We start from the raw sequence: 21,611 nt of genomic DNA on the forward strand, positions 1-21,611 counted from the left end.
GATGGTTGGTTGCTTTCAGGGGTATTTGGAAATCCAATTCCAGCACCAGCAACCTGCAGTCAATCAGTGATAACTTCTGTGGAAAATGGGGTTTCGTTTGCAGTTAAAAATACTGAACCACCATCAGGGATTTATGGAAGAGCAGTTCAGCAGAGTATTCCATCATATGTTGATTCTGAGAATGAAAAAGATGTAAGGTTATTTCCTAATTATTAGGATAAATTCAAGCTTATGATACGTCATTGTTTTGTATGTATCAGATTAGGGGTGATAAAAGTGCTTTGATTATAATTTTTTTAATTTCAATGTAATTGAAATTCCTGAACCTTAATCATGTAAATGATAGATTATTCTCCTTTTCCACCAAATATATTGTTACTCTGGTGTAAAGTATCTAATGTACTTTATATTCTACCTGTACTTTATATACATATATATGTGTGTATGTATATATTTGACAATTTTGTAGGATATCCTCAAGGAGTAACAATAGTATCTTTAGGCACAAATTTAGTTCGCAGTTGGTACTATGTAATTCTATTCAATTTTAGAATTACTGAAATAAGGACTAAGAAATGTATAATTTATTTTGTATAGCTTACAGTTGCCTGAGATGAAGATGGTTATTTTAAGTGTCATACTCTAAATGATTAGAGCTATTTCAACTTTTTCATGCAGATTAAAGTTTCTATTTCAAAATCTACTTATGACAAGATGAGACAAAAGAAAAAAGAGGAAAAAGAACTTTTTGACATTAAAGATTCTGAAAAGAAGGAACAGAGTCCCTGGGAACGAATGAAACATACAGGAAATGAAAAAATGGCACCTCAAAGTAAGTGGAATTTAACATTTGGTACAATTTTATTTAACTCATAATACTCTAAAACTACTGTACTGTGGTTTAACTGAGGGTGATATATGACTAATAGTGGAATATGCTGAGCTATCATACTGAAGTTTGAATGACTCAGTAACATATATAGTTAACTATATATGATAGTTATATATAATATAATATATAACTATTTGAAATTTGAATTTATAACTATTTAAAATTTGAATTTTCAGCATTCTCAAATAATTTCACTATTACTGTCATAAAATCTAGGGGGAGAAAAACCCACAAAACTTACCTAAGCCAGTAGTTCAAAGTAGGAATGGAAGTACAAATATAGCAAATAATATAAATAGTAACAAATCACAAATTGTTACATATTCATTCTAGAGACATCAACTAATTTTGTGATTTTTCACCTATAGTGTAGGCTTTACAGGTTTTATTTCTAAGTATAAGGAGAGTGCTTCCCTGAAGTTACCCTTATATTATTTGAACAGAAGAGTATGCTTACAAGATAAATACAGAAAGTGAGAATAACCTTTTAGAAACTGTTGTCATAACACTTTTACTGTATTTTGTAAAAGTATCAGTCTGCAAGAGAAGAAGTTTTTAAGAAACAAAAGAAAGCCCCTAGCCTGGGCAATACTGCTTTAGATTGATGTTCTGTACACCTCCTTTTCCAGAGTAATATTTGTTTTGTTTTGTTTCTCTTTTTTTCCAGGTAAAAACAATAGAAATTGTCATATAATGCTGAGGTTAATAATTTGGTGTTATATACGCATCCCTTCCTAATGAATTAAATTCTCTCTTGAGAATGAAAGTAAAATAGATATAGAGAGGGAGTCCTTAAAACTTTAGCAATAGTTTTTTCACCTGTAATACAGGAATAATAGTAACCATCACATAAGGTTGTCGAATGAATCAGAAGAGATGATGTAAATGAAGCATTTAGCACAATGCAGGCAGGAGTTCAATAAATAATAGAGGTGCTGTTTTGAATTTGCTGTTCTTTCTGGGTTATAAAATTCCAAAGTTTTTTTTTTTTTTTAATACATATCAATCTTATTTATGAAATCTAATGAGGGTACATCTGAACCATCAAAAAAATTATTGAGGTCTATTTATTATATTCATTAATTGTCATGTAATTTTCTTCAGATATGATTTACTCAAAAATTGGTACTAATTTATCACTACAGTAATCCAAAATGATATATTCATCTTTTTGCATGCATCTTCTTATCTGGTATATGATAAAATTTGGAAAGTACAAATTCTTTCTTAGACCTGTTTATATAAAATCAAAAGCGATAGTCGGCCTAGATGAAAATCCTGCCTTTGCCACTCGTTAGCATTGAGACCTTAAATACATTTCTTAGCCTCTGTAAAACTCAGTTCTATTTTCGGCTGCAAATTGGAGATAATGAGAATATATATCACACCTTTGTTGAGAGAATTAAATGTAAAGTTTGTAAAGCATTTGTCACAACATCTAATATGAAGTATTTAAATATCTCTTTAGGGACCTTCCTGGTAGTCCAGTGGTTAAGAATCAGTGCTTTCAATGCTGGGTATGCAGGTTCAATCCCTGGTTAGAGAACTGAGATCCCATATGCCATGTAGTGTAGCCAAAAAAAAAACTCTTAACATGAAAAAATAACTAATCTTTACCCATTTACAAAAGCCATTACACATTCTATTTTCTCTTTTTGATTTTTTTTTTCTCTCTGACATCTTCACTACATGTGTCTTACAGTGTATAGCGGCTTTGTGGTAGGTATTACCCTGTGCACTTATTTCCCCAATATCTAGCACAATGCCTTATATCTGGAAAATGGATAGTAAATGTTTGATTGTGGAAGAAACATTGATCATGCTACTACATATGATCTTAGGATTTCTAGTATACCATAAGTGCTATCAGTTCAGTTCAGTCGCTCAGTCGTGTCCGACTCTTTGTGACCCCATGAATCGCAGCACGCCAGGCCTCCCTGTCCATCACCAACTCCCAGAGTTCACTCAGACTCACGTCCATCGAGTCCATGATGCCATCCAGCCATCTCATCCTCTGTCGTCCCCTTCTCCTCCTGTCCCCAATCCCTCCCAGCATCAGAGTCTTTTCCAGTGAGTCAACTCTTCTCATGAGGTGGCCAAAGTTCTGGAGTTTCAGCTTCAGCATCATTCCTGCCAAAGAAATCCCAGGGCTGATCTCCTTCAGAATGGACTGGTTGGATCTCCTTGCAGTCCAAGGGACTCTCAAGAGTCTTCTCCAACACCACAGTTCAAAAGCATCAATTCTTCAGTGCTCAGCCTTCTTCACAGTCCAACTCTCACATCCATACATGACCACAGGAAAAACCATACCAATAGCAAAACTGGTAATTTATACACAGTTGTTACAAAGCTTTATTTCTGTTATCAGTTGTATGGTAAATTAGGTATGCATCCACATTTTTTTTACAAAATGGGATCATATTCTTCTTACCAACTTTTATTGCTAGCTCTTAAAGCTAAACTTTGTTGTATGATTCATGACTGCAAAACCACTTAAACATTTATAGTCATGTAATTTAATAGTTTTATATATAAAAAATAAGTTTTTAAATAACTTTGATATCAGGTATTATAGTTTTGTTGGAGACTGAACTAATAGTTGAGGCTTCTCCCCGGCTCAGCAGTAAAGAATCCACCTGCAGTGCAGGGTTCGATCCCTGGGTCAGGAAGATTCCCTGGAGAAGGAAATGTCAACCCACTCCAGTGTTCTTGCCTGGAAAACCCCATGGAACAGAGGAGCCTGGCGGGTTATAGTCCATGAGATCTCAAAAGAGTCAGACACAACTTAGTGACTAAATAACAACAGTAACAAACTAATATAAGTTTCAATATTTATAGACTTCATGGTCAGAATATTAAATTTGTACCCCTTTGTATCAGAGTTAGTTTACGCTTTATTTAGTATGTTTCTTTGTTTTAGACGAAGCATCTGGAGCCATTCCACAGTATAAAGAAAGGATGCCTTCTGTTACTCATAGTCCAGAAATAATGGATTCATCAGAACTACGGCCATTTTCCAAACCCGAAGTAGCACTGACAGAAGCTCTGAGGCTTTTAGCTGATGAGGATTGGTGAGTTAACCATCCCTGTTCCAGAAGTTTTCTGAAATTATTTTTTATGAGTTAAAACATTTCCTATTATAATAATCATAGAAATGATTACTTAACGTTCTTAGGCAGTCTGGGTTTTTCCCAGCTTATAATTAACAGCTGAACTCTGGGCCTCATAGAGTGCTATATTAACAGTCATGACATGTATTATAAGGATATAGTTTAGCTTTATTAACCTTCCGGTATTAAGTACAAATCTCATCATTTCTCCAAGTGTTTCTCTGTGAAATATACTCTACAAAAGTCTTGGAAATACTTACTCTGTTTCTACCATGGCTGCATAGCTGCCCAGCCAGCCCAGCCAGTAAATCAAGGCAAACAGAAAGACAGTGGCACTCCGCTTGCTTCAGCTGGAGCATGTATTGGCTGCTCTGGCCCATTTCCTCCTCTATTCCTTCAGTCTGTCTTCATCCTCAGTGTGTACCTCATCTTCAGTTTTGCTTTTTGTCCTTGATCATATTCATCAGCATAAAAATGTGCCAGGATATTTCTTCTTTTTAAAAATCCTTCCTGAACTGCACACTGTCTTCACATGTTCACATTTCTTTTTGCCTCACTTGTTAGCAAAAGACCTTAAAAATGGCAATTCATTTGTCTACTTTTTCACCTCTTGTTCTCTTCTCAGCCTTCTTTAATTGACTTTCAACCCTCCCCTCCACGACCGTCACTTTACTTCACTAGAACTGCAAAAGTAACCATTTGCTAAATCTACACTGGTCACTTACTGTCATCATACTTAGCTTCTCAGCATCATTTGAAATACAGTTGACACTCCCTTTTTTTTTTTAAATTAATTTTTCTTTTGACTGCATTGCGTCTTTGTTGCTATGTGCGAGCTTATTTTTCCTGCTTCAGTACGTAGTGCTTATTGGTGTTCTGTTTGATTTCAGTATTGAGGAGTGCTCCAGAATTTAATCCACTGACATTCTCTATTTACATTCATTTCAAGGATCCAGGCTGGTGATCTTTTCCTATAAAGAACCAGACAGTAAAATATTTTAGACTTTGCAGGCCACATGTCTCTGTTGCAGCTACTCAACTTTGCTGTTATAATGAAAAATCAGCCTTGGACATTATGAAAACAAATGGGGATGGCTGTGCTTAAATGAACTTTACTTATAAAAATTTGACTTATAGAAGAAAACTCTGATGGGGCCAGATTTGGTCAGTGAATCATAGTTTGCCAGTCCCTTTCTTAAATGATCTCATTCAGCTTCATAGCTTTAAATTCCATCCATACTCTGATTTTTCATAAATGCATATCTGAATTCCTGGTATCTTCTTGACCTCTAAGCTTATAAGCTCTAAGCTTCTACTTGACACTTCCACTTGGATTACAGTAGGCATTTTAAATTTAATATGTCTAAAGTAGAACTATTAAACTTCTACTTCTTGCCAAGATGGATTAACAGGTATTAGATTTGCCTTCACATTAGAAAGAACCAAAGAAATCATACAAAATACATGAAGCAGTGGTTTTGAGAATATTGTTCACCAGGCAGTGAAAGACAGTGATCCCTGAGAAACAAACAAGGTGATCCCTATAACTGCCCTTGCTAACTTCCTGCAGAGTTTTCAAATCACAGCTTAGGGAGGGGAAAACCATGTACACATCAGCAGAAATGGAGATAAAACTGGGAGTTTGGGGAGGCCAAGATAGCTAGAGCTTGCAGCCAGAATGCCAAAGGAGGATACAGCTTCTTAAAGAACTCTAGGATCCTTCAGAGAATTACTCTCAAATGTTTAGCTGAGTATTGGTCAAGGCATGCGTGTGAAGCCAGAACAAGAAACACTCATAGGAGTTACAAAGAACAATCCCTGGAGCATATACAAGGCCAAGAATACTTTTCTGTCCCCACCAGCAGAGTGGAAAACCTTACAAGTTACATGGCATTGTACAGTAGTCCAAAGAGTTTTGCTTCATCTATGTAATGAATAAACCCTAGGCTAAAGACTGACTTTGTTCCACCAAACAGAACATAAAAGCAAGACCTGAGAGGATCAGACTTCCCAAATAACTATATCTCATAACAAAGCTAAGGATATTTATAGGAATATAAAAATATCTAAGATAAAAATTCACAGTGCCTGGCATCTGGTAATTTAGGCATGCAAAGAGGCAGGAAAACACAACCCATGAGAGGGGGGACAAAGCAAACAATGGAAACTAATCCAAAAATGGTATCAGATCAGTTCAGTCGCTCAGTCGTGTCTGACTCTTTGCGACCCCATAGACTGCAGCACACCAGGCTTCCCTGTCCATCACCAACTCGTGGAGCTTACTCAAACTCATGTCCATCACATTGGTGATGGCATCCAACCATCTCATCCTCTGTCGTCCCCTTCTCCCACCTTCAGTCTTTCCCAGAATCAGGATCTTTTCCAATGAGTCGGTTCTTTGGTGGCCAGAGTATTGGAGTTTCAGCATCAGTTCTTCCAATGAATATTCAGGGATGATTTCCTTTAGGAAGGACTGGTTTGATCTCCTTGCTGTCCAAGGGCCTCTCAAGAGTCTTCTCCAACACCACAGTTCAAATGCATCAATTCTTTGGCACTCAGCTTTCTTTATAGTCCAACTCTCACATCCATACAAGACTATTGGAAAAACCATACCTTTGACTAGATGGGCCTTTGTTGGTACAGTAATGTCTCTGCTTTTTAATAAGCTGCCTAGGTTGGTCATAACTTTTCTTCCAAGGAGCAAGTGTCTTTTAATTTCATGGCTGCAGTCACCATCTGCAGTGATTTTGGAGCCCCCAAAAATAAAGTCTGTCACTGTTTCCATTGCTTCCCCATCTATTTGATATGAAGTGATGAAAGTGGATGCCATGATCTTAGTTTCCTGAATGTTGAGTTTTAAGCCAGCTTTTTCACTCTCCTCTTTCAGTTTCATCAAGAGGCTCTTTAGTTGTTCTACGCTTTTTGCCATAAGTGTGGTATCATCTGCATAGCTGAGGTTATTGATATTTCTCCTTGCAATCTTGATTCCAGCTTGTGCTTCATCCAGCCCACCATTTCACATGATGTACTTTGCATATAAGTTAAATAAGCTTTCCCGATTTGGAACCAGTCTGTTGTTCCATCCCCAGTTCTAACTGTTGCTATAGATTATGGAATTACTAGACAAAGACATTATTTTAACTATAGTTATAATTCTAATCCATTATGTTAGAGAAGCTAGAGGAAAAACATGAACAGAGGATTGGTGAACTGTAGGGAGACTTGCAAAATCCCTTTTGCCATATAATTTAACATGATTGAGGGAAGTAATAGCCCATCATATTCACCCTTAAGGGGAGGGTATTATTCAGGTCATGTACACTGGGGGCAGGAAGCAAGGTTTAGACTTCTGTCTTATCATTTAGACTGTCGTTAGACATTTATCATTAGAATCATTTAGAATTCTATCACATCACGAATAAAGAGGGCCATTTTATATTGATAAGGGAGTTAATTCAGCAGGAAGACATGGCTGTCCTGAACATTTATTTATCATATACTGGAGCTTCAGATTATATTAAGCAACTACTGGTAGAACTGCAGAGAAATAAACAAATCCACAATTATAGTTGGAACTCAAACAATCCTCTCTCATTAATTCATAGAACTAGAAGAAAGAAAATCAATAAGGATATAAAAGAATTTCAACTTGACCTGATTGACATTTATAGAACACTTCAGCTAAAACAACAGAATTCATTCTGTTCAAGTCCGAAAGGGTCTTTACTGAGAAAGACTGTGTTCTGAAACATAAAACAAGTAATTTAAAAGGTTTCAGATTATGCAAGGTTTGTTCTCTGACCACAGTAGAATTAAATTAGAAGTCAGAAACACATACCTGAAAAATCTCTTAAGTATTTGGAAACTAAGTATCATCCTTACTAATCACCCATGGCTCTAAGAATGGAAAATTAGAAAGCATTTTGAATTTAATGAAATTAAAAATTAAACAAAATTTGTGGGATACAGCTAAATTAGAGGAGAATTTATAGCCCTGTAATACCTGTATTATAAAAGATGAAAAGTTTTATATCAGTGACCTCAGGTTTCACCTGAAACTGAAATGCAAATGAAGCCCAAAATAAGCAAAGAAAGAAAATAATAAAGAATGTAATGGAAAGCAGTGAAATAGAAAACAAACAATTGGGAATACAAATGAAAATAAAAGCAGTCTCTTGGAGAAGATAAATATAATTGGTAAACCTTTAGTCAGACTGATGAAGAAAGAAAGAAATAAATTACTACATCAGGAATGAGAGAAGGAATATCACTACTGATCATACAACTATTAAATAAATAATGAAGGAAAAAATAAGTAATAAAGGAATATGATAAATAGCTTTAGGCCCATAAATTTGACAGCTTAATGAAATGGACAGATTTTTGGAAAGACACAGTCTACCAAAACTCACTCAAAAAGATACAGATAATCTGTATTACCCAATATCTCTTGAGGAAATTGAATTTGAATTTCTTTCCCACAAAGAAAACTTCATGCTTGGATCATTTCACTAAGGAATTATATCAAACATTTAAGGAATAAATCAATTTTACACAAACTTCTAGAACATCGAAGAAGCTGGTGTGCTTCCTGTCTCATTCTTTGCCATCAGCATTACCCTGACACCAGAACTATGCATGTAAATGTTTCACATGAACTTGAAAGAACGGTCTGCATTCTGGTGTTGGTTGTAGTGTTCTATCAATGTTAAGAAGATCAAGTTGGTTGGTAGTGGTTGAAAGTGTTAAATTTTCTGTATACTTACTGGTTTCTTATTTACTTTTTCTATCAGTTGCTAGGCTTTTAAAATCTCTAAATATAGTTTAAGCTTTGTATATTCCTTCTTAAATTAAGTTGATTTTTTTGGTTGTTGTTGGTTTCTCTTTAGCACTTAAATTTTATTCAGTGTTTTCTGGCTTGTATATTTCTGACCTGAAGTCTTTTATCATTGTTATCTTTGTTCTGCTGTATGTAATTTGCCCTTTTCTTATATGGCTGTTTTTAAGAAAATTCCTTTTAACAGTCTTTTTAGCAATTTGATAATGATGTTCCATTTTGTGTTTTTTTGTGGTTATCCCATTTAGGATTTGTTCTTGGATCTGAGAATTTATAGCTTTGATCAAATTTGGAAAAATTTCAGCCACTCTTTCTTAATTTTTCTGCCTTCCTCTCTTGACTGCACTTTCTATTATTCATGTTTAGAATCTTGTTGTTTATACATCTGAATGGTAACTGTAACAGCTTTATGCTTATCCAAAAAATGAAAATCTTGAACCAACCTTGAAATCTTGGGTCTTTTCTCCCTGTTACCCCCTAATTTATTCAGGGGATTTAAATGCTTAAAAAAGTAACCACTATCAATATTACCAACTAAGGAAACTCAGCTTACATTTTTCAAATGATTAAAATGGAAACCATCAAGTTTGAAATGTAACGTCTCTATCCCCCGTAAGTCTATTCTCTTGTTAGTATTCACCTACCCTTCATCTGTCTCATTAGGTAAGATAATGAAAAAGAAATACGAGTTACATAACCATCTTATCAATGGTTTTCTGCTCTTGGATCACCAACAAAATTATGGCTAGTTATTTAATCTCCTTCCATTTTTGTTTTATTGCTTCCCTCACATCTGCCATTCCTTTCCTTTCTATTCTCTGAAAAGAACATGACATGCTTACTAGTGGAGAAATGTTCCTTTTTATTTACAAAGCATATGCTTAATTTGACTGTCAGTAGTGGTTTTGAATGGTGTTTTGAATCACGAGTAGAACAATGGGAGTAAATAAAACTTTCCATATCTTTTATTTGAGCTTCCTGCATGATAAGGGAAGATAGACAGGGTCTCCTCATTGGCAATAATCCATACTCACAAAAGAAGAAGAAATCTGAGATCCTGTTCCAGTGGAGCCCCATTTAATACATGATTTTGTTGTTTGTTTCTCTTTCCCTTAGGGAGAAGAAAATTGAGGGACTGAACTTTATTAGATGTTTAGCTGCTTTTCATTCTGAAATACTGAACACAAAGTTGCATGAAACAAATTTTGCAGTAGTTCAAGAGGTAAACTTATTTTTCAGCTGAGTTAAGGAGTGTTTGGATAACAAAATATAAACATGCCATATTTACCTGACCTTGAAAAACTGTACTAAATGAGATCAGTAGGCTTGTATGTAAATAACTCATGCCTTACTTTGCAACATTTAAAAAAATTTATAAAATGTTGATTTTTTTAAAAGACATAATATTATACATATTAAAGCATGTTGCTTTGATAATAAATTTGGCTTTAAGGTCATTATTACTGATTTTCTTTCAGAATTTCAGCAAAATGTACATTTTGGAAATTTTTTTTTTTTTAGGTAAAAAATTTACGCTCTGGAGTTTCTCGTGCTGCTGTGGTCTGTTTAAGTGATCTTTTCACTCACCTGAAAAAGAGCATGGATCAAGAACTAGATAATACTGTAAAAGTTTTGTTACAGAAGTCAGGAGAATCAAATACATTTATAAGAGAAGATGTTGACAAGGCATTAAGAGCTATGATCACTAATGTAACTCCTGCACGTGCAGTGGTTTCCCTTATCAATGGAGGACAAAGGTAATGTTCAAAATAATCTGGATATGTCCTTGCACTAAAAATGCAGTTGTTTGTAATCTGGGGTATAGGGGGGAAAAGCAAATTTCAATGTTATTTCAGTCAGAAAACATGTATTAAATAATTCCCTTGTGGTAAAAGTCAGATTAGGTACTAAGCATACAGAAGACAATAATATTGTTATTTTAATAGGGTTACTAACCTTCATAGATCTGGAGCTAAATAAATGTCAGTGATTATAACTTTTGTTTTTAACTTCTTGGAAGAGATAGCTAATGTAAATAATTTGTCATTTTGGCCTACAACAAGGATGGCTGAGGCTTAGGAGTAATCATTTAACTTTTAAGGTATATCTTTGGAAAATAGTTTATCAACTCTACTGTAATTGACCATGTTTCCTCTAGCCACTTACACATTGCAGTAAGAAGATGTACGGCCCAGCATTTATCAGATGTGGTAGAATTTATGGAACCAGAGCGTGTTTTATCTGGAACAAAGGATATGGCTGACCGTATATTACCCACTGCTGCTAAATTTGCTCAGGACAGCTCACCAGAAACCAGGTGAGTATCTGCTAAAAATATTGTTGAGTCTCTTATTTACTACAAGGGCTTAAATGTAGAAACAAAGGTTGAATAAGAATGAACATTTTTCTAAATGGAAAAGTGGGACCCCCGCAGATTGGTTCTGGGGGATGATCTGTTTTGACTGATTTGTAAATGATCTTGAGGGAGTGCACAGTGAATTCTCCAAATTTACAGATGACACTACATACTTCTGGGTTAAGTAAGATGCCATGTCCCAGGGATGATCTGCATGAAAACCGTACAAGACTATATAAGTGGGCAGAAAAGTGGCAGAAGAAATTCACTGTGGGTAAATATAAGGTAAATGCATTTAGGGGAAAGTGATGTATTTCCAAGCAGTCAGGAAGAATACAGGAAGCAAACCGAATAGCATGAGATATATGCACTTAGAAAATTCCATGAATTCTTGAGTGCTGTCTTGTACTCAAAGAACAATTTTATGAAGGTTAAGAATGGTCAGGGAAGGATAACAGAATAATTAAGAAATGGATGGTACTATAGCTGTAATGCTGACAGAAGTTTGGATGTAATCAGAAGCTTAGGTTCAATTCCTAGCTCGAGCCACTGTCAGCCCTTAGCAAGTTACTTAACCTCTGTTAGCCTCTGTTTCATCATCTATAAAATTAGTAAGGTTTGACTAGATGTTTATAATGTCCCATACAGAATCTAAAAATTATGGCAGTTATATGTGAACTCAGATTAAAGGGAGAAGGTAGGACCTTGACTTTGTGGAGACTAAAAGGTAAAGAAGGACATCAAACTTCTAACATTTTAAGACAGAGATGTTCATTACTTTAAGTATCTACAGTTAAGCTTGTGGAAGTCATGTCAAAAAAAATTATAGAAACTAAATATATTCATTTAATATTCCTGCATAACAAATAACCACAAACATAGTGATTTAAGGCAACACAGGCTCTTCTAGCTTACCATTTTTAGGTTAGAAGTCTGGCATGCTCAATTGGGTTCTCTGCTTAGGGTTTCATAAGGCTGATATCAAGGTGGTAACAGTGCAGGGCTCTTGCACTATAGAAGAATCTGCTTGCAAACTCAGCTTGTTGACTGAATGCAGTTTCTTGTGATTATTGGACAGAGGTTACCATTTCCTTGCTGGCCCTCAGCCAGGATCTTTTCTCAGCTCCTTTATGTCCACCTGAATTCCTTCTCATGCAACCCACCTCCATCTTCAAGCCAGCAGCAACAAGGCGAATCCCTCTCATGCTTGGAATTTGTTTGACTTCTTTTTCTTCTACCAGCTACAGAAAGCTCTGTGCATTTAAAGGCTCATGTGATTCACTTAGGTCCACCCAGATCATCTCCCTATCTTAAAATCAGCTGTACCATTAAATATAACATAATCCTGGAAGTTACATCTCGTATATTCACAAATTGTAGGAATTAGAGCCGGATATCTCTGGGGTAACCATTTTAGAAGTTGTGCATACCACTGCTGCTGCAGCTGCTGCTGCTAAGTCGCTTCAGTCGTGTCCGACTCTGTGCGACCCCATAGACGGCAGCCCAACAGGCTCCCCCATCCCTGGGATTCTCCAGGCAAGAATACTGGAGTGGGTTGCCATTTCCTTCTCCAATGCATGAAAGTGAAAAATAGCACAGTAGAGCTCAAAACAGTTTAGGAGGGTTGGATCATAATAGACCAGTCAGAACCAAAATAAAGTTTACAATAGTTGTTTTTTGTACATTTTAACTTTTCCTTAATGGCATAGTAATTCTTCTAATCCGTTTTGTCATTTCTTAGATTCTTATTTAAAGTTTTAAAATTACAGAATAATGACAACTTTCCAGTTACAGTGTTTCTTACATTTTTTGTCTTTTGCTTGCTCATTTGTTTGTTTTAGCCATTCGCATATCATTACGGTCTATGGTAGACCTACAGTCCTTACCATTCTGGGATAAAAGTTAGAGTCAGCTTTGAAACTATAACTAATTAGGAGCTATATCTAGGTGTTTACCTTATTCTGGTTGTAGGGCAAGAAAACTAATTTTTATTCTCTGATACTACCTCCCTTTCTGTAATTTCATTACATTTGAACAAATCTAGTTGATATAAATGATTCTGAGATCATCTTATATATCTCCCCCACAAAAGCTTTGCCTTCCCTGGTTCTTCTAGTGTCATACATTCCAAGTTGTAGGTAAAGGTATAATTTTAATTATTTTAGGGTCAAGTCTCCAGGAAGAAGAAGCATACAGTTTTATGAGGTAATATAAGACCCCCCTGTCCAAAAATAATCTCCAGTGTGCACTTCCACTGCATCATTTACCATTATAATGATATCCTGGCTTAGGGTATTATCCCAAAAGAATTATGTTAAAACTAATGTACCATTTTTAAAAAACCTAGTTTTGGAGAACATTAGACATTTCATTAATGTATCAGCCACGATTTACCAGCTAACTTTGGATGTATTTTAGATAGCAAAGAATAGGTTTTTGAAGAATTGAAGCCTGGGTAAGTTTTGGCAGGAAGAGGAAAAGAGAGAGAGTCAGAAATATAGAATCTTGGGTTGACTTAGGCCAGAACATCTGGCCAGCCTGTGAGCAGCAAAAGGTCACCAGACAAGGAAGTCAGAACAAAGACAAACACTTCTTTTAATTCACAGTTCTGCCAAATGCCAGTCTTTATATGGACCCTTGGGTGCCTGAAAAAGTCATAGCTTTGACTCTCCTTTACATATAGCTAAAAGATTTGAAGCTATGTTTTTTTAAAAGGTGGGTGGCAGGAGAATGCTATACTCTCTAATCCAGTTAGTGCAACTGTATTTCAGTGGCTTATTCAATATAGGGATGATAATCTTGATGTTGATAGGTTTTTTTTTTTCTACTGGGGGAAAAAATTAAATCTAAGGACAGAAACTTAAGCTTGTTAAGATTTATAGAATTATTTCACATATTAAATATCCATAGGTATTATGGTCGAAAGATGCTTTTCCTCATGATGTATCATCCTAACTTTGATAAAATGCTTGAAAAGTATGTGCCATCTAAAGATTTGCCATATATTAAGGAATCTGTTAAAAGCTTACGGCAAAAGGTATGTACAAGAAATTTATTTTATAACACAACTTTAAAAGCAATGTTCATTTGCTGAGGAAGGTAAAGGATAGAAATAATTACTTCTTTGATTATTTCTGTTAGCCATTCAGAATAGATCTACAGTACCATTTCAACAACTGCAGTACTGAAGAGACATTCATAGTGTCAGTAAATGTTTATTGAATAGAAGGTTGATATTTGGTAGAATGTAGTAGTGTGGCTTATCAGAATTACAAGACTTGTGTTTGAATCACAACTTGAGAAGTAGCAATTATATAATCTTACACATATCATTTCTTTATTATTTTTTATAAAATGAGGATAATGTTTATTACACTTAGTTGGTACTTTATTTACCTTGTACGTTACACTGTTAGAGCTTCTACCACGTTGTTGATAAAGGAGTTCCTTGAGGGGAAGCCCCATGTCTTATATATCCTTGTAGATACTGAGTATTCAAAAATGTCTGTAAAAGAGTAACTGAGGGACTGTCAAGTGAAATGAAATGTGAAAAGTGCCTTATAAAGTAACCCAAGGGTTGGTAATGTAATTTTTCTTACCTTTGAGTTTCTTAACTATAAAAGAGTGATCAATTTATAATTATCCACTCTATATTGCTAAAGATTATAAACTTTCTGAATGGGTTGATCATGTTCCTCCCAAAACAAAGGGCTTTTATTTTTTGTTTTGTTTTTTGTATTTGCTATTTTTCCTTATTTTTTTGTTTTTGTTGTATTATTTTTTATTTTTCTTAAGGACAAAAGACAGGGGTGGGGGAGTCTATCAAAAGTAATATTAGGCCAGAGCCCTTTTCAAAAGTGTAAAGTCAACCTTTCTAAAAGAAAAAATTGATTCTTGGGCTTCCCTGGTGGCTCAGTAGTAAAGAATCCACCTACCAATGTAGGTGGTTACTTTGCCAACAAAGGTCCATCTAGTCAAGGCTATGGTTTTTCCAATGGTCATGTATGGATGTGAGAGTTGGACTGTGAAGAAAGCTGAGTGCCGAAGAATTGATGCTTTTGAACTGTGGTGTTGGAGAAGACTCTTGAGAGTCCCTTGGACTGCAAGGAGATCGGCCCTGGGATTTCTCTGGAGAGAATGATGCTGAAGCTGAAACTCCAGTACTTTGGCCACCTCATGCAGAGTTGACTCATTGGAAAAGACTCTGATGCTGGGAGGGATTGGAGGCAGGAGGAGAAGGGGACGACAGAGGATGAGATGGCTGGATGGCATCACTGGCTAGATGGACGTGAGTCTGAGTGAACTCCGGGAGTTGGTGATGGACAGGGAGGCCTGGCGTGCTGCGATTCATGGGGTTGCAAGGAGTCGGACACGACTGAGCGACTGAACTGAACTGAACTGAACCAACGTAGGAAACAAGGTTCAATCCCTGATCCAATCTGGGACGATCCCACATGCCACCGAGCAACTCAGCCCAGGCTCACAAGCCCAAGCGTCACAACCATTAAGCCTGTGCTCTAGAGCCCAGGAGCTGTGAATACTGAGCCTACCTGCCGCAACTACTGAAGCCCACTTGCCTAGAGCCTGTGCTCCACAGCAGGAGAATCCACCACAGTGAGAAGCCTGTACATTGCAACTAGAGAGTAGCCCCTACTCACCACAACTAGAGAATAGCCCAAGGAGTGTTGATGACCAAGCACAGCCAAAAAATAAATAAATAAATAAAATTATATATGTATAAAGAAAATCAATTCTTTTTAGCATTGGGAACACAACAAGAATAAAATTCCCTGCACATTTTGTTACCTATAAGGTAATGGAAATGAATGGAGTTGACTTCCTTTTAAGATGGGAAAACAAATAGACCTACTTTTCATATAATTGTTGTTTAGTCAAGTGATGGTCAACTCTTTTGCAACCCCATGGACTGTAGTCCACCAAGCTCCTCTGTCCATGGGATTTCCCAGGCAGAAATACTGGAGTGGGTTGCCATTTCCTTCTCTGGAGGACCTTCCCGTCACAGGGGTCAAACTTGTGTCTCCTGCATTGGCAGGTGGATTCTTTACCACTGAGCCACCAGGGAAGCCCCTTTCATGTAGTTACCTGCTCAACATATATTTTTGTTTAGCAAAAGAAAAAATGTCGTCTATTTACGTATTAATTTTTGCAAAAATGTGCTTAGTTTAATGATGTGGAATTTTTCTGTGGTAATTTATGTTGTTCCTCTCTGGTCAACTTAGGTAAAAAATTGATTTTTGAAGGGATACTACTTCAAATATGTGTGGTGATATACAATTTAGAGCATTTTTTCTTCCTATTGGTATGGGATTTCAGCTTAATTCATATAGAATTTATCAAATTAACCATGTAAAAAATTATCTTACTAAAATGAGGCTGATTATATCTGTGAGTTATTTCAAGTACAAGTATCAGAAAAAAATAAATTTTAAATAATTCTTATTTAAATGTTTATTCTCATACTAGTATTACATAGGAAGTCATTGTTTATATGATGTATTCATGTTTTCTATATAAATTCATGATTTCTATATAGATTTTAAGCTTTAAGAAGAGTAGTTATAAAATATAGATATGACATTTTGCATTTTAAACAGCTTTACCAGGTCAATATCACTTGCTAGTGCTGGGCACATATTTTGTTAATTTACTACTAATTACAAGGTAATTTAAATATCTGATACCCTTTAAAGCATAAATATAGCAGATTATTAAAATGCATTCAGTCATAAGAGATCAGCAATGACTGCTATGAAAATTACATTGTCCAAGTTAATTTCACTTTTATTAGTTTTAAGACTTTTATTGCACTGCCTCTCTTTACTTACAGGGTTTGGGAGAGATACCACTAGATACTCCTTCAGCAAAAGGAAGACGATCTCATACCGGCAGTGTTGGAAATACAAGGTCATCATCTGTTTCTAGGGATGCTTTCAATTCAGCTGAAAGGTAGCATCATTACTCCCTCCTGATGATAGTCTCATTTGAGTATTTTCATGAACTATTCCAGGGGTGTTTGTCAAAATTTAATCGAGTTTTGAAAGTTGGTAAGGACTTAGAAAATATGAGATAATTTGATTTAACAAGGCAATTATTTATTCACAGCACCTTGCTTTTATGTGAACTAAACTTTAGTAAAACTTTAGTGTTATTGAACTTGTCAGTATTAGGCCTGTCTTGGACAACTGTTTGATTTTTTTCAATTTATAGCCTTTCTTCCCCCCTTGATTATAAAAGTAATACATAGTTATGGTTAAGGGAGCAAAAAAACTGTATGAAATACAAGCATTAAAAGAGTATAACCAATCACCTGTAATAACCATCAACCAGAAAAAGAAATAATCATAAAATTTTTTAAAATATAATTATATATGTAATGGTGTAACCTGTTTAAACTATTAGGCAGTATTTAATAGATTGATTATATAGTTTTAAAAAATCTTTCAGGAGTATTATCTCTTTGGTGTATTTTAAAATATGTTTTAAACATTACTTTAAAAATTATATGAGTAGATGCATAGGTATCTTTCATATTTTCTGTGTTTGTATATCTTTGAATAATAAATTTTATAAAAAATAAAAATCCATAGAGTTTTGGAGCCTTGCTCTTCAAAGTATAGTTCACAGAGGAGAGTACTGTATGCCCTGAATATAATGCTACTGTATGTTATATATAAAAGTTAAGAGAGTATGTCCTGAGTCCTCAAAACAAATAAAAGTTATTTATTAAAATTTTTTCCTATTTCTTTAATTTTGCAGCTATATGAGATAATGGATGTTCACTAAAGTTATTGTGATAATCACTTCATGAAATATGTAAATCAAGTCTTTGTATAACTTAGACTTTACACAGTGCCATATTTCAGGTATATCTCAATAAAACTGGAAGAAAAAAAGTGTAGGAGAAACAAAGACTTGCTTAGACGAAAAATGAGGCAGTTTGTTGCCATTATATTTTCTTTGCAAGAAATGTTAAAACAGTTCTTTAGAGAGAAATAAAATACTATAGGAACTAGGTTGCTTCCAGAACAGAGATAGAAAGTTCAGCTTGAGAGGTTTGCCTCTAGCTAGCATCGGGTAACTAGGATTTCAGGAGGATTCCTCACCATTCTCTAACTGATAAGAGTAGTTTACGGTGCCTCTGTTATTTGGGCAGTGTGAAGAACTCCTTTCTTCCTGGAAGTTGGGAATTTTGGTATGGCACAGGCAAAGGACCAATCATGAACAACTCCCCATTAAAAATCCTGGGTACTGCACCTCGAAGCTTCTTTGGTAGACAACATTTGACATGTATTGTCACAGTTTGTTGCTGGAGGAATTAAGTTTATACTGTGTGACTCCCCTGAAAAGGACCCTTGGAGGCTTGCATCTAGTTTCTTCCAGACTTTGACCCCATGTACCTTTTCCCTTTGCTGATTTTGCTTTATATCCTTCTACTATAATAAATCTTAACCATGAGTAAAACTACATGCTGAATCTATGCGTCCTCCCAGCAAATTACCAAACCCAAGAGAAATATTAGGGACCCCCAACACAAGTATTGTGGCCATGGGTTATTTTGTGAACGTTTTAAAAGTGAATACATGATAATTATTTATTATGTCTGTGTTTTACCTTTGTTTCACTTTAGAGAGGTAACTGAAATTCGTGAAATCACCAGAAAATCAGTTCCCCGAAATTCCTTAGAAAGTGCTGAGTACATTAAAGTCATAACAGGTTTATTAAATGCGAAAGATTTTCGTGATCGTATTAATGGGATTAAGCAGCTTTTATCAGATACAGAAAACAATCAAGAGCTTGTTGTTGGAAACATTGTGAAGGTAAGGACCGTCAAAATTAATTTTCATATTCAATCCATAGTTAATAAAGTTCTTCAGTATAATAATTGCCTTATTTCTTAATATTACATATATATATTATTTTAAAGTGTTAAAACTTACAGAAAAGTTTTGACTCCTCCCACTAGATGTTGACTCCTTGAAAGCTTTATAATCAGAGTTCTCAGAACCTGGCAGTCAGTAAATATATATATTGAGTAAGAGAGGCCCTTGGTAGCCTGATGGTTAGGATTCTAGACCTTCACTCATAACCCAGGTTCAGTCCCTGGCTGGGGAACTAAGATCCCCAAAAGCCATGCAGTGGCGCCAAAAAAAAAATAATTGAGTGAATCTATCAGTATTTTAAAAACCAGGGCATTTAAGAGACTTGATATTCAGTTTAGTTCAGTCGCTCAGTTCTGTCCGACTCTCTACGACCCCATGGACTGCAGCACTCCAGGCTTCCCTGTCCATCACCACCTCCCAGAGCTTGCTCAAACTCATGTCCATCGAGTCGATGATGCCATCCAACCATCTCATCCTCTGTCGTCCCCTTCTCTTCCTGCCTTCCATCTTTCCCAGCATCAGGGTCTTTTCCAGTGAGTCAGTTCTCTGCATCAGGTGGCCAGAGTATTGACGTTTCAGCTTCAGCATCAGTCCTTCCAATGAATATTCAGGACTGAGTTCCTTTAGATTGACTAGTTGGATCTCAAGAGTCTTCTCCAACACCGCAGTTCAAAAGCATCAATTCTTCGGCGCTCAGCTTTCTTTATGGTCCAACTCTCACATCCATACATGACTACTGGGAAAATCATAGCTTTGACTAGATGGACCTTTGTCAGCAAAGTAATGTCTCTGCTTTTTAATAAGCTCTCTAGCTTGGTCATCGCTTTTCTTCCAAGGAACAAGCATCTTTTAATTTCATGGCTGCAGTCACCATCTGCAGTGATTTTGGAGCCCTCCAAAATAAAGTCTCTTACTGTTTCTATTGTTTACTCATCTATTTGCCATGAAGTGATGGGACCGAATGCCATGATCTTGTTTTTTTGCATGTTGAGTTTTAGCGAGCTTTTTCATGCTCCTCTTTCACCTTCATCAAGAGTCTCTTTAGTTCCTCTTCACTTTCTGCCATAAGGGTGGTATCATCTGCATATCTGAGGTTATTGATATTTCTCCCAGCAATCTTGATTCCAACTTGTGCTTCATCCAGCCTGACTTGATATTACTTAGGAATAAATAATGAAAGTTTCATATGTAAATTAGAAATCTGCTTGTGCTAATTTTATATATTATGTTAATATATATTTATAAATATGCGTTTATATATTTTATAACTTATATAGGAAGACTAGAAGCAATAGAAAGGGAAGCAGTAATAAATGTTAGTGGTGCCAGAGCATAGATTATTTATGCTTCCTCAGAATTTGGTTCAGTCAATTCCATTAGTAATTTAGTCATTAAATTCTACTGGTAACCTACTCCATTATTCTTGCCTGTAGAGTTCCATGGACTGAGAAGCCTAGCAAGCTACAGCCCATGGAGTTGCAAAGAGTCGGACATGACTGAGTGCCTAACACTAACACTTATATGTGATGTATATCATGGATTATTAGTTAATAGTCACATTCTCACAGAATAGCTTTCCTCACCTGACATAGTTAAATTGCTCAACATTTTCTTCCTTATATCTTGAGTTTACAAAAGCTAAGAATTAGAAGAGGAAGTGTCTATTGTTTAAGTACTCAGGTTAAGAGGTAATAATAAAAACTTAAATCTGAAACTAGGTCAAATCTCTGTAGTAAAACCTACACGTCTACTTCTGTTACAAATAGAGATAAGAATAAAAACCCTTTAAGTTCTTAAAGTTAGCTAAGCTAACCTACAGTTTCAGAAAACAGCATTTTTTATTGAACCAAATTTCTCAACCTTAATTTAGTAGGATCTCTTTTTAGGTGGATTTTGAAGGCTTCTTTTTTTGCTGTAAGAAGATTGGACACTAACATCCAAATTTTTATGAAGTTCCTATTGTCTCAGTCCAAGTTAAATGAGATGTGTGTGTGTGTGTTTTAAATAGTACGTCTATGCTTTAGTAGGATGAAAACTATGAAATGCCGTTAGGAATTTAAATATAATAGATATCAACATTATTTCACTTTAATTTACCAATTTACTTTCAGATCTTTGATGCTTTTAAATCTCGGCTTCATGATTCCAATAGTAAAGTAAACCTGGTGGCTCTAGAAACAATGCACAAAATGATTCCTTTGCTTAGAGACAACTTATCTCCTATAATCAACATGCTAATCCCAGCAATAGTAGATAACAATCTGAATTCCAAGAATCCAGGCATCTATGCTGCTGCCACCAATGTTGTTCAGGCACTGAGTCAACACGTAGGTAAGAAATCTTACTTTGGCATTCAGATTATTTTGGCTTTACTTTTGTGCTTTCTCATTCTACACATTTTCTAAAATGCCAAAATCCTAGCTATTCAGTTTTTGTCACTTAATGCTGTGATAAATTTTTAAAAATTTGCTCAGTAGCAGCTTTAATTATTTTTAGTGATTAAATACCATGCCGT

At 35.5% G+C, this 21,611-nt stretch overlaps 1 protein-coding gene across 1 annotated transcript in view; it reads left to right on the forward strand.

Moving 5' to 3' along the window:
- The window catches only part of TOGARAM1 (TOG array regulator of axonemal microtubules 1), a 74,904-nt gene that overhangs the window by 49,653 nt on the left and 3,640 nt on the right, over positions 1-21,611 (forward strand). The window contains exons 10-19 of the mRNA XM_052659949.1: positions 20-192; positions 679-832; positions 3,813-3,963; positions 9,956-10,061; positions 10,361-10,596; positions 10,998-11,156; positions 14,106-14,232; positions 17,044-17,162; positions 18,844-19,033; positions 21,208-21,427. Coding sequence (XP_052515909.1) covers positions 20-192; positions 679-832; positions 3,813-3,963; positions 9,956-10,061; positions 10,361-10,596; positions 10,998-11,156; positions 14,106-14,232; positions 17,044-17,162; positions 18,844-19,033; positions 21,208-21,427 — 1,635 coding nt within the window. The remainder of the gene's footprint in view (positions 1-19; positions 193-678; positions 833-3,812; positions 3,964-9,955; positions 10,062-10,360; positions 10,597-10,997; positions 11,157-14,105; positions 14,233-17,043; positions 17,163-18,843; positions 19,034-21,207; positions 21,428-21,611) is intronic.

The sequence above is a fragment of the Budorcas taxicolor genome, chromosome 21 (assembly GCF_023091745.1).
Source record: "Budorcas taxicolor isolate Tak-1 chromosome 21, Takin1.1, whole genome shotgun sequence".
NCBI lineage: Eukaryota > Metazoa > Chordata > Mammalia > Artiodactyla > Bovidae > Budorcas > Budorcas taxicolor.